General features: G+C 36.5%; 1 protein-coding gene across 1 annotated transcript in view; it reads right to left on the bottom strand.

The window, feature by feature from the left end:
- LOC105446861 (receptor-type guanylate cyclase gcy-14-like) overlaps window positions 1-11,747 on the bottom strand; it is a 61,389-nt gene extending 49,642 nt beyond the window's left edge. Inside the window, exon 1 of the mRNA XM_030986437.1 lies at window positions 10,369-11,747. Within this exon, the coding sequence (XP_030842297.1) occupies window positions 10,369-11,173 (805 nt within the window). The 5' untranslated portion in view covers window positions 11,174-11,747. The remainder of the gene's footprint in view (window positions 1-10,368) is intronic.
- Window positions 11,748-17,500: the final 5,753 nt, after the last annotated feature.

Genomic DNA, 17,500 nt, shown 5'->3' with positions numbered 1-17,500 from the left:
ATTTGCTCATTTCGCGCTGAATGCGATGATAATTAGACCTCAGGGTGCTTTCGCAGTTAACGTAAATTACTCTCCGCGGTCTTCTAGCGCTAAATAGTGCTGCGACATTCAGTTAGCATCGATGGGTATGTTTAGCTCATTATTAGCTTTCGCAATTATAGCATTGAAAGATTTGTCGGATTCAGGTGAGGAAAAAATATATATTTTTCCCTCTTGTACATCAAATGAACATAACAATCATGGTTAACATTTTAATGAGGCCGTAGGCGATATAAGCTAAAAGGACGAGGCCCGTGTGCACTGCAAATTCGTTGTGTAACGACTTTACACTGGGGTTGCCGTAAACAGGGCGATTAAAGACAGTTACGGACGATACAGCGAACAAAGCTTCAAAAGCAATGACTTTGCGTTTTTGTGATTTAGTTTTCTTGTTGTTTTTGTTTATTAGTCATTACTTTTTTTTCTTCTTTTTTTTTACCTAGTATTATTAAGCTCACGCAGTGGACGCTTCTGAGGCTTCGTTTTTTAAATCAAACAGTGGTGAATATCTGAATATCTCCAAACATGAAATAGTAAATAAATCTTTCCACTTTTAACGATCATGCTTTTTATCGAATTAAAGGTATAGACCAGTTTTGGAAACGCCCCCCTCTCAAAAAATTAAATGGAAGCTCTTATTACCATTCATGTGAAAGAATATGTTTTTACTAATACGTGATGATACACATTTTGCCGGGAAACCGCCCACGTACCAATTGATATATTTGGTAAATTATCATATCGATCCGGCCTGGATATAATCGCGAATGCACTTCAACATTGAACATTAATTTTGGGCATATATTTCTGGTTTTTGCGAATTTAGGTTGAAGTATAGCCATCTAAACCCTTTGAAGGTAATATTTAAACAATATTGAATGGATATTTTGCACCCAAAACCCATGAACCGCAATTTTACCACTACCGGTGTTTACCTTTAAGCATCGCTTATTACCCAATGATTAGGAGACAACTAGTCTGTAGCGCATGTTTTAAAAAAATTCACAGGACCCCCACCCCCCTCTTTCTCCCACCCTCTCTCTCTCTCTCTCTCTCTCTCTTTCTCTCTCTCTCTCTCTCTCTCTCTCTCTCCCATGCACGTTTTACAGAGCGTGTGAATATGCACAAAGATTCTGCATAGAGATAGGATTATGATCAAACCAAGCTATGAATAATAAATGAAATCGTAAGTGCATTGGATATGGGTATTTACCCGGAAAACATGTTTCACTCTATGGCAAAGTAACATAGCCATAACGAGATGCAAAAGGCGCAGAATTTAAGCTTTAATTTTCTCCTCCTCTCCTCCTCCTCCTCCTCCTCCTCCTGTATCTTCTTTTCTTTTTTCTTTCCCTATTCTTCTGCTTCTTCTACAAAATTGCGTCTTATTTTAACACAAGATACCCCCCTCCCACAAGAACACAAACATATATTTTTGTAAGTACCCCCAAAATACCACCGAAATCACACAAAATTGTATGACAATATCATAAAACTTACACAAAATTATACAAAAAAGATTGCCGTGGCGTTTTGAAGTACGCCAAGATATTTAATGTTATATGGAATGCGAATTGGTGTGACCTTTTGCTGTCATCCTTTTTAAGATATCAAAGCGTGGGTAAAAAAAACAACAACAACAATAACAACAACACACAAACAAACAGTTAAACAAGACAGGGCTCGATATATCACACCGTATCGAAATTGTAAAAAAAAATATTATAGTAATTTAAAATAGAATCATGGAAATTCCGATGACTGCAATTATAGTTGTTTTCGCATCAGAATAAAGACAATACTTATTCATGATGTTTGGAGATGTAAATTAACAACATGGGCAAAGGGGAAAATAGTCAATTACCCTGTTATACCTTTGAACACACTATCACAGCTACAGCTATTACGATCATATTTCTGCATATACGTATACGGCTCAAGTTCATCTATTTTATCCATATTTCTGCGTATACGTACAGCTCAAGTTCATCTTTTTTACCCATATTTCTGCGTATACGTGGAGCTCAAGTTCATCTATTCTACCCATATTTCTGCGTATACGTACAGCTCAAGTTCATCTATTTTACCCATATTTCTGCGTATACGGACGTGCTGTCCAGCTCAGGTTCATCTATTTTATCCATATTTCTGCGTATACGTACAGCTCAGGTTCATCTATTTTACCCATATTTCTGCGTATACATACAGCTCAAGTTCATCTTTTTTACCCATATTTCTGCGTATACGTACAGCTCAATTTTTTTCTTTTTTACCCATATTTCTGCGTATACGTACAGCTCAAGTTCATCTATTTTACGCATATTTCTGCGTATACATACAGCTCAAGTTCATCTATTTTACCCGTATTTATGCGTATACGTACAGCTCAAGTTCATCTATTTTACTCCTATTTCTGCGTATACGTACGTACTGTACAGCTCAAGTTCATCTAATTTACTTACAATCTAGGGATTGCCGTAAACACATCGGCTAATATTCATAGGGGCAAGGACTATGGAGAGTGCTGGTTTAATTGAATCAAGTAATTTCCCAACAGGAGAGCAAATCGAATTGAGCTCTTTGGTATTAGATAGAATTTACAACCATGCACTCGCCCATCAAACCGTCCACATAAATATTAAAAGCTTTCGTGCTCAGTTGATCCTTTCATATTTCAAGTTTAAGGGATCAACACTACATGACATAATGCTGGTTACATTCAATGCAAAGTTGGTGTTACTGGATTTGATAGTGTTTTATTTTCTGACAGGATCTGTAAACGTCACTGCCGATACATGTAATTCAATGCAATTCATGTAAATAATGGTCTGTATCGAAAAAGAGCTTGGTTTAATACATGGAGGTGTTTTTTTGCAGACTATAAAATGTATTCGCTTTTGGGCCGGCAGAATTTCTCAATAAAAAAAAAAACCTTTAAGGTACAATTTCAATATATTGTGCGTGAGTATTTTTTTTAAAGACACGTTCCAATCAGAAATGATTATTTTACGTATTGGACCGACCGTTAGCACGTCGCCATTCGAAAGACGTGACTCAATTTCGAACTTCGGTCCAATCGGAGTCAGTGTGTAGCCGAAGACAGAGTTGACCGTACCATTGACACTACCGCTAGACCAACTCACACCTCCCGACATGGCTTGTTGTTGTTGTTTTGTTGATTGGGCGTTCATTCATTAAGAATATTTAATCCTAATACTTTTTATCCATGTTGTATGATAACAATTCGGCTCATTCTCTTCGCAATTTTTTTTGGATATTCATACCAATAAAATTATATATATTGTAACAAATCAGTGTTTTAGTATTGGACGAAGGTTAAGCATTTTCTGTTGTACGAGCATGCGCTATAGCAATATGGCGCATCGTTGATTTAGCAATTACCAAACTGAAGAAAAATGAGCATAAATTACATATAACAATCATGTTGGTGCAATTATCATGTTTCTTTTAGAGATATTATTTGTATAGTAGTTATCTAATCAGGAATAAGGGGTTACACTGAAGATTATATGTGAAGATTTTATGGGATTAGCAGAAATATTGTGTTGAAGTGTTGGTTTACTAACGAGGACATAATTGCCCTTTTATACGTTTATGTATTGGGAAATTGTAAGCATGGGCAGGATTGTGTATTTAGGGCTTTCCATTGCTCTGTATCCGTTATACAGGCCAGCCTCACCGAGGCTAACCTGAAGTTTGCACTCGTGTTATCATACCTGTTGACCAGGTGAGCATTAAAGCCTTTTGACTTACAATTCAATATTCTGGTTTAATTTCTTAGAGCAGTGAATTTACATTGAGTGATTAAGAAGAGATGAATGATTGATTGATTGCTCGAAGGATGTTCAATTGCCTGTTGCTGTGCACAACGATTGGGGTGACCGATTGCAGTCGAAGGATGCATGATTGTTAATACGCCCTGTGACGTGAGCAGTGAAAGAACTCCAGCCATCAAGCTACGGGCATATATTTTGTCCAAACGAACGACGGGGAGCGCCAGGCCAGACACGGGCATCCTGACAAATACTCCGTGTCAAGCCAAGGTGGCGAACCGTGTCCGCCACAATATATATATATTTATATATTTTTAATTTGGGAGGATAAAAATGGTTAAAGGGATCCGGTAACTTTGTCTCAGATTCTGAAACAAAATCCTGGATTTAGCTCATGCTGCAATGATAATTATAGACCATTAGGTCAGTCAGGAACCACATGACTTTTACAAGCCGATCGCTTGTCTGATTATCAAGATAGTTTTGATTGGAAATCGAAACCAAAGTTTGCGTTTGCCTAACGGTTTTCATAAAACTACAGCCTATTGGGGGAAACGAGTATGGTAAAACCGGTCACTCAAAGATTTTTACTTTTTTTGAGGCACTTCTTGATCATTTTGAAGCGCGATTTTTTTTTAGGGCTTCAATATCACATCATATCACAGACACTGATAACACGTAATACCGTGCATCTCAGATTTAACATTGTTAAACGATGCCTTTATTACTTTTGTACACCTTATGTCCGTTGCACGCGGGGCGTCATTTGCCTGACACAGGACTCCGTCAATGACTGTTATGGTCTGTGACGCACCATGTGAAGAAAACTTGTATAAAAAGTGAATATTCAAAAAAGAGAAGTGCAAACGCAGCCTTTAGTAATTTATTAGCGTATGGGCTAATTCCCCTCACGAGGCTTGTTTAGCGCAGGTGATTACGTAATCATTACGACGCCTCGTGTGCAACTTGCTTTAGATGTCCACAGTGAACCTGTAATTTCTTTTTTTAAAGGTAGAAGATAGACCCGATCCGTTTAGTGTAAAGTGTTGGTATCTCTTCCGTCTGCGGAAATTCTCATTTAAAGGATTTTTGTATTTCCGTAGGTAACCATGGCAACCAAATTAATGTTATTTCAACATCTTTCGTTCATGCTTCCTAAGGAGCACCCCACTATAATTCAATACGTTTTTTTTTAAGTGATGATAATAATGAATAAAATGTAGTGCGTTGTTTTATGGTCTATTGTGAAGATCATTAAAAGTTGTTGAAAGTTTATCATAACCCTTTTAACAGATTACATTTCAACAGAAAGAAGTTGTTCTCTTTCTTAAGGTAACTATACAGTTGTCTCTCTTGCCTTTGCATTCCTAAAATATTTATGTGAATGTTGTCACGTAATAAATGTTTGTACTTATTTTAACTAATATAACTACTTTATCTACCCGGGATTATTTATCGTATGTGAATCATTGAGTGTTATTGGCTCGAATTCACAGAGGAGGTTTGTAGACAAACTTAGGTTTATGTGCGTCATAATTTACGACGCGTTTTTGACGCGTTTCAGACCAAGGTTTGTCTGAACCTTGGTCTGAAACCCATCGAAACGCGTCATAATATGACGCACATGAACCGAAGTTTGTCTAAAACCTCCTTTGTGAATTCGGGCCATTATGTTTTTAAAATGATGGTTCATATCGCTTCTATTTCAATAACAAATAAGTAAGTAAAATGCTCGATAAAAAATGTGAGACGCGAAAATGATTTTTATGCCTACCCAAAATGAGCTTGACAGTAAATTTTTAATTATAACTTGTCTCAATGGGGTGTAATATTCTATCTATATAATCAAATGGTTCAAGAGAGAAGCTTTGAATTATTATCATCATAATATCATGATGGTTTCATGTTTTTCTTTTTGTTTATAGCACGGATGCTTTTGTGCGTTTATTGGTTCGTTGTATTGTTTTGTTAGTTTGGACTTTAAGTGGCATGCTTATCATAATTTTCTATGATTTCATCAACAACACAACATGATTACTCACAATAGCGAGTCATTAGGGACGACGAAACAATCCATATTCGGGCTTGTATTACTACTGCTCATGTTTGTGATATCAACGAAAATGTACAGTGTGCATACAATCGGTATAGCCACAATCAGGGTGCAAAACCATTTGCACTTGGGTCCAAAAATAAAGTATGCAATAGAGCAGTTTCATCAACCCCAAATTGTTCATCCATACCCTAGGGTCAATACCCTGCAATATCTTGGAGGAAACTATCTTGGTTATCATTTTATGAACAGCAACACAACAGGGGGTGGTAGGTGTTACGGACACTACACAATGCTACCGAAATGGAATTTTCGAGCATTATTTATCTTAACACTCAAATATTTTGCATTTCTTTGGGGAATTTCTTGGCCATTTGTGAAAAATAAAACCATTCACACTCACTTCAGTCCATAAATTAGACGCAGTATACACATCAGAGGTAAGACAAGGTCAAATCTAATAAATGACATTTTTTCAAAACCTGAAACTTTTTAAAAAGCCAACCAAACATTGATAAATGAGACAAATTACAAACTTTAGTCCCATCTGTATACATATAAAAACAAATCAAATTGCTAGGAAGGCTCGTTTCATATCATAAGTTGTCCAAAATAACTCATGTACAAAATCCTATAGGGTGTTACGGACACTACACAATGCTACCGAAATGGAATTTTCAAGCATTATTATCTTAAAACTCAAATATTTTGCACTTCTTACGGGAATTTCTTGGCCATTTGTGAAAAATAAAACCATTCACACTCACTTTAGTCCATAAATTAGACGCAGTATACACATCAGAGGTAAGACAAGGTCAAATCTAATAAATGACATTTTTTCAAAACCTGAAACTTTTTAAAAAGCCAACCAAACATTGATAAATGAGACAAATTACAAACTTTAGTCCCATCTGTATACAAATACAAAAAATCAAATTGCTAGGAAGGCTCGTTTCATATCATAAGTTGTCCAAAATAACTTATGTACAAAATCCCATAGGATGTTACGGACACTACATTTTGTACATGCTATTCTTTGATGCAATATATAAGTAATCCATTTATCGTCAAACCAGCACTGTGCATCCAGAGTTTGACAAAATTTCAATACACTGCAAACAGTGTGCCTACAGGGCGTGATTGTTACGTCACAATAGAGTTCGCGCAAAGTGCGCATTTTCTTATACGCGATGCGCGATGTAAATTACAGTAGCTGGTGCGTAAATTACAGTAGCTGATACGCGATGTAAATTACAACTGGCTCTATATTTACCGTGTTTACACAGTAGGCGGTGTCACACAGAAAAATCCCGACCCATCTTGAATAAACCAGATTTTAGAAATCTAGTTTTTTTCAATACACCAGTTTACAGTTGTATCAGTGCGCATGAGCAGACAGTTGACCTCGGGTCATTGGCCCCGGAACAGGGCCAAATTGGCCCTGTTCCGGGGCCAATGACCTCTGACCTCTGGTATTTATGCGTAAATTAAGATTGCGCCCATGCAAATGATGATATGCGCGCACAACGCAGCGCGCAGGCAGTGATATCATCTTAATTTGCATGGGCGCAATCTTAATTTACGCATAAATACAGGACCTCTAGGTCATTGGCCTTGTTTAAAATGGCGCACACAACTGTAAACTGGTGTATTACGTCGGTGACAGACTGGTGACAGACAGGCCACGAATAAACCGGATAACTAAAATCCGGATTTTTGATGGGCCATTGCGCATGCACCGTTTAGGTAGATAAGCATTGTGACATCACACGTTTAAATGCGCGCATTTAAACGTGTGATGTCACAATGCTTATTTAAAGGGATTATTTCAACATTGGTGTCAGACAGATAAATCCCTTCAAATATCCCTTCAAAAATCCTTTCAAGGGAGAATTATCTTTATTGGAGGATTTTTGAAGGGATAATTAATGACAGACAGCCATTTAAGAGGATAACTAAAATCCGGATAACTAAAATCCGGATAACTAAAATCCGGATTGTTGGCCTCTGTGTGACACCACCTAGTGATCCGCCTCGAGGGTTGAAGTCACCTTTTTTTTCCTGCTGTGTAAACACGATCACATTTGCGCGCTTTAGAGGGTTCAACCCAAAGGTTCAACCCCCTCGCGGCTTCAACCCGGCTTCAACCCTCGAGGCAGATTACTGGGTAAACACGGTAATTATTGCTCACTAGTTTAACACGCATTTTGGCATTGACTTTTCAGATCGGGCAATAATATTTGTTCATTGGTTTACTGTATAACCGTATTGACGGCAAATTACACACAAAATCCCATTGACTTTTCAGATCGGGCAATAATATTTGTTCATTGGTTTACTGTATAACCGTATTGACCGGCAAATTACACATAAAATCCCATTGACTTTTCTGAGCGGTCAATAATATTTTTTTCGCCTGTAGTTTTGTTGGCTTATCCATCAAACCTTGAGGGCAATAAAATTTAAAAATTGCCCTGCTCAGATGTTTGATACGGTTAATAATACAGAAGATTGCACTGCATGCATTGTCCTCGTATCGTACATGTATGTGCTACAGGATATATTCAGTATATGTACATGTAGAACCCATTTTTAGGAACTCGTTAAAATAGCGTTGGATAATTTGGGGTCATAAAAAGACCACAGTCTGTACTTTATGAAGAGTATTTAGACCAACTAAGTGGTATACTTGTAAAACCTTAGCCACATGTACGCCGAAACACAGGAACAAAGCATTTTTTTTTTTTAAGAAGTAATAATTAATATATATGCAAAATTATGGTGTAATCAATAATCATTTCTGATACGTTTATTCAATAATCCTCAGATGTTCGGTGATTGTTGTTGGTGGTGGCAATTAAACCAGTATTCATAAAATCCTCAGATATAATATACACAAATGTCGGTAGACAAGTCTAAAGTGACCTTAGTCTATTTTTTTTCCTCTCTCTCCATCAGAAGCTTAATTTATCGAGGGAAATTGTGAGCAAAAACGTAGACGATGAGATATTTCATAAATCCCCTCAAAGGGGGGTGTCCTCCAAAGAAGGTATTTTTCCATAGTCCTCAGGAGACAATAGTCATACACGTACTGGTGTGTGCCCAAGTGCTTATGTGTGTGTGAACATAAAATACAATGTACATGTAGTGACTTATACATTTTGTGGGTAGGCAATTGAATGATTAAAATGTTGTATTTGGTCATGCATCACACATATTTGATGTCATAGACAGCTTTTACTATGTTAACATTTATTTTAGAACACTGTTATCCAGAAAAAGAGGTACAGTTTGGCTTGCAGGCCTTGATATTACTCCTTCTGTAGTATCTGTAACACAGATCTGTAGTGTCCGTAACACTGGCTCCAACTCTGTTCTACCCTCGATATTGAAACTAAAACACAATGATGCATTTAATTTGATACTTTATCACATCTAACTAATATTATTGAAATAAAATATTGATATTAAATTACTCATAAGTCAATTTTTTTTTAATCTTTTAAATTAAATTCATGGAAAATAGCTTATTTGTTTGCGAAATATCATATCCAGGAGAAAACCTTCGAGGAAAAGAGAATTTGTGTTATTCATTGAGAAAAGCAACTATATCAAATCAAATTTGAATTACAAATGAGCAGTATTTAGTTATGAAGCTGTATTTTTAGACCATCACACACTTGTGTAAGTTGTGTTACGGACACTACATGTGTAAGTTGTGTTACGGACACTACATGTGTTACGGACACTACAAATGCCATTCATTAAATTGCAAAAAAAAAACTGTAATGCTTAGCTGAATATTATTATACCACAGCTAGTCCCCGGAGGTAGTTACACAAAGCAAAGTATATAAGAACTTTGAAAACATTTCCACAGAGCAGGAATTACACCGTTACGGACACTATAGGAAATTCCGGACAAAATTTAAGATCGGAATGTGGGCATATATTTTTGTAACGCTTGTATCTTTGTTTGATTTTTTGTTTTTGATGATAGGACAACATGTTACTCAGAAAATATAACCAATTACCAATTGATATAATGCTAAAATATATGAATTATAAAGGCAAAATTATACACAAAGCTGTTTTTCAAAAAAGCGTTACGCTGGTCTCTCTTCACAGAAATAACCACTGTATCGCAATTCTTGGGTCAATTCTCAAGCCGTAAAAAAATACTGAGTGGAGATAAAAAGGACTACAAGCTGGCATGAAAATATATGGCATATCCTGTGTAATCCCGTGGTGACATCTAATGAAAAAAGACACATTTTCTAAGTGCAAATGCGTAACAGCCAAAAAGTGGTATTTTGGGCCCTCTATTACCATTCTCACACAGCCAACACAAAATAAATTCAAACAAAAGTTGCTGCCTGATGAAGAACTCATATGTTCCAACATTTCAGGCCACAAGACATTTGATTAGATGACTTTGTGTTTCCAGGAGAGATGCGTAACACTGTATGTAGACTAGTTGCACCCTGATTGTGGCTATACCGAATGAAAGAAATTGAAGATTGCTTAAACTTACTTGTTGAAACTTTCTGGACATTTTTCAAGATGTTCCGAGCAACTGAGAGATCGAGGGGCTTTTGATATGATTCCATATGAGCGGGAGGATGCCCCCGTTTATCCATAAGCATCCTTGTCCTATACGCTATGTCACCCATAAGTCCATCCAAAGGATAGATGATACTGTATATGTTCCAATCGAAAAGTTCCAGCGTCGTCGGAATGGTATGAGCAATTTGGAAGATGGTCGGGTAAGTCCGGGCTAGCGTGGGGTGGACGTCGAACGGGTCTTCGGATTCGCCGTCGGCCATGGCCGCGCAGAACCACGACGACATTGGGACTTGCCAGTAGCTGGTCAAGTCGGCCACCGTCGCGCAGGGCATCGAGCACGGCGGCCCGATGAACGCATCCACGGTTTCGTCCATGAGTTCGACCGCGTGCCCCCCGGCTGCGATCGACCTGCATGCCGTGTCGGCGACCACCAAGTCTACGGTGTGCGATGAGTTGTTGCCCCCGAGCAAGCCCGAAGCTGATATTTGCTCCGCCGCTAACACCGCAGCACCAAAGGAGCGCGTCCCGAGGAATGGGTATGAGTCGTAATCCGTGGAATTCCATGGAATTAGGAGGCCTAATTTAAAGTCATAACATGTTGTAAATTGCACTTGAAACAGAGATAAGGCCAAGATAAATGCCCATGTTGAATTCCGTGTGGTGCTTCCCAACCTGTAAAACCATCTCCATAATATAAGAGGGGGTTGGTAAAAGAGGTGCATGATGCAGCCCTTTTCTTGTCAATTTTATTCTTCAAAGATTCGCGAAACCATCATTGTATACACCGTGGAAATTTGATACAAATGCTCCCAACTTAAACAAAATTACATACTCAGAATAATGAGAATGAAAGAAAAGAAAAGGCGAACTTGAATCCAACTGTACAAAATAGAGACGCCGTAGTTAAAAGAATCCAGCTAATGCATCCCAAACATGGTCGTAGAATGATGGATATTCTCTCTCTCGCCTTCTCATATCCTCATCCCGAAAATGACGTCGCCTCTTTATTTTCACAGAAGCCTCTGGCCGCGATTCCGTGCACGACATCTGTCGTCAAGGCACCATAATTCCACATCGATGACACAAAAGGCTCTAATCGAATACACTTGCCGAAAAAGAAAGACACTCGTACACGCCACTCTGTGCTCAACTAAAAAGATTTATGGGGAGATCCTCACTCCTGCAAAACCCCGCACCTTTTCTGTCGTCTGCGTAGCGGGTTTAGCGGTGCGCTGTGTTACCTGACTACACGCTTGTGTGCGTGCAAGTCGCGTTCGTCTACTGTCACATTTTAATAACTTTGCAAAATGAGGATGAGAAGGAGGCGGAATCGGTGAACGGGAGATCGTTTAATTTCTGCCCTAGAGCAATCGCCTTAATGACTCTTCATTGCGTTATACAATCGGCCGTCATCGCTTCATCCATTCTATTAAAATAAAGTCCTCATCACATGATACCGAACAAAAACTGACTATCATGTCTTTCCCCCCTCAGATGCTTGTAGTATGTACGAGCAGAATTCCTTTGTATTTTGTAACGCGAACACGTTAATGAGTGTCAGCAAATAACGCCGAACATAGTATTTGGTTTTCGGGTTAGTGGCTAGATATAACGTCAAGCCTGTTGATAAGTATTAGGGTTACAAGATAATGAGATGAAAACTAAAGAAAACTAGTTGCTTGAATATGGCGAGGAACGTTTCTAAAGAACGAAATCGCAAATACTTACGATGAATCAACTCAAGATCAATTTCAATACCTTCTTGATTTTCTTACAGAAATCAGGTTCGGATTATGTAAAATGTCATGGTGATGCTTGTACATTTCATAAGGTATCGCCCAACGCTACTGAAATGTTCTTAAAAGTTGTTGTTGTTTGTATTGTTGTTGTTGTTGTTACTTAATTGTTAACTCTTCGTGTCTAAATGTGTGTTAGGTGTGGGAGAACTTAAATGAAGGTTTCTGTAATATAATTCTTATTAAAACACTAACTGCAATTTAAAAAACTTGTTTCTACTATTTTTAATCTGATCACTAGATTTCTAATAATGAGAGTAATTCCAAGAGCACACATGCCGATTCAATCACATTAAAGCCCCACTGTCCTACTTGTAGCTACTTGCTCCCTCTATATAAAAAAACTTCCCCAATCGGTGCCTGTTGGTTCCCCATGATACTCTTTTTCTTATGTTAGTTGAAAGCAGAGTTAATGAGATAGCCACCTGTCAGTGACCTCGCTGTGTGGTCTAATCCCTTCTGGCCCAGTAGTATTGACGGTCTTAAAAACTCTAACTACAATTTAATAAAATTGTATCTATTATTTTTAATCTGATTTCTAATATTATTCCAAGAGCCCACATGTCGATTCAATCACATTAACGTTCGCATCCTACTCTCTAAAAAAAAATCGAGTGATCACGGACGTCACTCCTCTGGAGAGTGAAAATGTAGTGAAAATAGAGTGAACATTCACTCTTTTCTTCTTAGAGAGCACTCTAAAATCAATTGATTTTCACTCCTAAACAAGTGATCACGGACGTCACTCCCAAGAAAGTGAAAATAGAGTGAAAATTCACTCTTTTTTTAAGAGAGTACCGAGTACCCGTTTTACTCCTGGGTGAAGGGTATCAGTGTAGATAAAATGCCTTGCTTAAAGGCACACTGTCCTACTTGTAGCTATACTTGCTCCCTCTATATAGAAAACTTCCCCAATCGGTGCCTGTCGGTCCCCCGTGATCCTCTTTTTCTTATGTTAGTTGAAAGCTGAGTTAATGAGATAGCCACCTGTCAGTGACCTCGCTGTGTGGTCTAACCCTTCTGGTCCAGTAGTATTGACGGTCTTTAAAATTCGCATCCTACCGAGTACCCAGTTGACACCTTGGTGAAGGGAATCATTGTAGATAAAATGCCTTGCTTAAGGCCACAAGCACCATGCCGGGGATCGAACCTATACCTTCGCATCTCTAGAAAAGTGTTCAAAGCACTCGACTATGACACCTCTGTCTCTACAACAATCTTTTAAATGGGAACTTGTCAATATTATAATATTCTTCATACGAGCATAAAAATGAGAATTAAGAAAAAAAAAGAAAAAAAAAATGTTTACCAGAACAGTGTTTATCGTCTCTTCCTTGATGACATGGAACGGAAAAGTACAGCGGCTTTAACATCGGCATTGACCATCAATTATTCATGAAAATTCATGGTGAAAAACAACGTTAACCTTTGTATCCACAACAATTTTTTACATGGGATATTGTCAATATTATAATATTCTTCATACGAGCAATAAAAATTAGAAAAAAGAAGAAAAACATTTACCAGAGCAGTTCTCGTCTCTTGCTTGGTGAAATGGAACATAAAAGGACGGCGGCTTTAACATCGGCATTGTCATCAATTATTCATGAAAATTCATGGTGAAAAACATCTTTAATCTAGGTAGATTATTTATTTTTGCGCATATATTTCCGTTCAGTGCTTTGACGTTGTATGATGCTCATGCACAACACTTAGCCTAATTAACGTAGCAAGATTATTATATTAACATTTCGGCTTGAGCGGTACACTGTTAGGTGCTTATTGTATACTAGAATTGTGTGTTGCTATCATGACTATATGACTATTTTATATTGACTGGAACTTATTAATTGGAGATAAATTTCAAATGAAACAACAATGTAACTTGATCAAATCAATATGGATAACATCTTACAAGTCAATTCAAGTCAATAGAATGTTTTCAACTTTGACGTTGTATGATGCTCATGCAAAACACTTAGCCTAATTAACGTAGCAAGATTATTATATTAACATTTCGGCTTGAGCGGTACACTGTTAGGTGCTTATTATAAACTAGAATTGTGTGTTGCTATCATGACTATATGACTATTTTATATTGACTGGAACTTATTAATTGGAGATAAATTTCAAATGAAACAACAATGTAACTTGATCAAATCAATATGGATAACATCTTACAAGTCAATTCAAGTCAATAGAATGTTTTCAACTTTGACGTTGTATGATGCTCATGCAAAACACTTAGCCTAATTAACGTAGCAAGATTATTATATTAACATTTCGGCTTGAGTGGTACACTGTTAGGTGCTTATTATAAACTAGAATTGTGTGTTGCTATCATGACTATATGACTATTTTATATTGAATTGAACTTATTAAACGGAAACCATTTTCAAATGAAAAAAAAAAAGTAACTTAATCAAATCAATATGGATAACATCTTACAAGTCAATTCAAGTCAATAGAATGAGTTCAACCGAGACGATTTAAGGTCTATAATCAACTGATTTGAATCGAATATAAATTCGTCTCTTCATTCCAACTCAATTTTTACTCGCGATTCGATGCGCAATTCAATTCAATTTCATTTCTAATCAAATAAGACTCAAGCCAAGTTTTTATTTGAATTCATTTCAAACTCAAGTCAATTTTAAATCGAAGTGAAAAATAAAATTCATTTCAATTTCAACTCAATTTCAGCCCATAATAAAAAAAAAAATTAAAATAGTAATTAAAAAAAAAAAATGCATCCACACTTCATCATAAACACTGACAGTTCAATTCAAATCTGATTCAACTGATGCAACGGAATTTCAAAGTTTCTAATCTAAAAAAACACTCCATTTATATATTTCTACAGTGTGTAAATAAATAATAAATACACATTATTTCAGTTCAGTCAAATGCTTCTTAATTAAATCAACTATATCAATTACACGTACATGCAATCCAAACAAAATGATTTCAAATCAGTTCAATTACATTCATCTATATTGAATATTATTTCATCAATCTGAACTCGGATCTTTTCAGTTCAACTCAACTTCGTGAAATTATCGCATAATCAGATAGAACTAAATGTCTAATAAAAACATGTATTTCGTAACACCAAACGTCGTCGTTGGAGAAGTACCAACCAATCCAAAGAGGTTAATAAATAATTTTATTTCATCATTGAAATGTTATTTGAAATACAAAGAGAATACAAGATACTTCGATAATGAAGAAGTTAAGAAAATAATAGAAATGTTATAATGATCATTTTCAGAAATTATGTTGATCTTGTATATAATTCATATGTTTCATTTTTACTTGTTTTGTAAATAGTCTATATGTATTTTGAAATGGAATAATAAAGTCCCTCTGAAGAGGTAAAGAGAAAAAAACGTCGTTGTGCAAGGCTGACACGACATAACTCATAATTCAGGTGTTGTCCACCTTCAGGGGCTAATCTTGTAACGACAAACAAAAGGGAAAATGTTATCTTAATCCCGTACAAAGATCACCATCCTTCGTCTTTCAAAGCCATTTCAATTGATTCCGTGATTCTGTATCTTCTACCCCTTTTCAAGTTATGTCAAACAGAGATGGGTTTGGTATTCATCAAGACTTTGGTTCCCCAAAGTAAGACTGACCTTGCAAATATGGCCCCAAATTCCCTTCTTTTTCCTCTCCTTATCAAAGTTGCCAAACGGATCTAGATTGCGGATTGTCTCTCGTATGGGTAAAACAATAGTTGTGTAACATAATACATGTTACTGTTAACATCAGCTTGGTTGGATTTCACGACTTAAACTGCAACGAAAACAATTTAATGCTCCACAGCCGATTACCAGCACAAACTCAAGTCAAAGAACAAACTACAAATTTATTACCAAATATAAACCTATTTAACATTAAACCTAACTTTATACCTAACTAAAACTCAACCGCAGTTGAAGAAATTAACAAAATTCATTGGTGAATGGTGCCGGATTCAAATGTGTTGCCTCGCCGATGGTTATTTATCAAATTATGGTATTCTTGTATCAACACTCAAATGCAAACTTGAACTGACGCGAAACCTTTCAACAACGGATACAAATATAAGATGTCCTTAATAAAATACTTGCTCAGGGTTACACAAAATGTGCCAATGTGCAACTTACGGTATATCCAAGCAAACAAACAGGTTACATGAGTTACAGAATTTCATGGCCAATGTAATTTACTTGATTAAATTGTAACTTTGAGTTCTTTTTTCGTGTGTTTACACCTACATACATGAGGAATGTAGAAAATGTTGTCATACTCATAACACGAAGAATGATAGCGGTATATGTTTTCACTTTTACTCAATCTAATATCATTCTTTATGTAAGAAATGGCTTCTAAATCTATACCTCGTGCGCAAACGATGGAGTTATTCAAGCTTCATCATAAACGCATTTCTGGGGGATAATAATCATCATTCCGCCACGCGAAATCTTTTAATTTCTGCAAGATATTTTCTGTGGTTGATTCTGAAGCCCACTGGAATAATTTGTTTTAAATTTTAACTCTTAATAATACTGAAATGAATACTGTATTTTGTTGTGCTGTTGTTCTATACATGCATTTTATTGTGGTTTATCTGATAGGCTTAAGAGTATTATACACAGTGATTGGCGAGTGACCATTTAATTTAATTTAATTTTTATTTCATTTATCTTAATTGTAACCATTTCAAAATGAAATACAGTTTTATATTAATAACGTAGCAAAATTACATAGCAATTTCAATAAGGACAATAAAATTTAAAAAATGGTTTGGATACCTCCAATTAAGGAAGCATAAGCTTGTATAACGAAATGAGGACCTAGCATAATGACAAGGCCTTTGATAGTAATTGCCATAATGCCCTCGAGGTGACTATTATGGTAGGAGTACTCCCCAGGGAGTGGAGATACTGCTTAAATTTTGTGAGTGAATGAACCCCTTGATCAGGGTTATGATAGTATTATGTAAAGCGCGTAGAGTCTTCGTATTAGGAGCTATAACTTATAAATCCAGATTTGATATTGTTATTATCAATAAAGCGGGTTCCCTTTAAAAGAAAAGAACAACAATCATCGTTGTTATTGATTCTGAAACCTAGGCAAATAAAGGACAGGCATAAAAAGAAAGAAACATAATTATAAGTAGGCCAGTAAATAACAATAATGATAATAATGATTATAGGCATTTCATAGCGCCGTCTATCTATAAATTCTATTCCGAGGCGCATCACT

This window comes from Strongylocentrotus purpuratus, unplaced genomic scaffold (assembly GCF_000002235.5).
Source record: "Strongylocentrotus purpuratus isolate Spur 01 unplaced genomic scaffold, Spur_5.0 spur5_scaffold_15, whole genome shotgun sequence".
Taxonomy (NCBI): Eukaryota; Metazoa; Echinodermata; class Echinoidea; order Camarodonta; family Strongylocentrotidae; genus Strongylocentrotus; species Strongylocentrotus purpuratus.
This window is presented reverse-complemented; position numbering and strand designations above follow the sequence as displayed.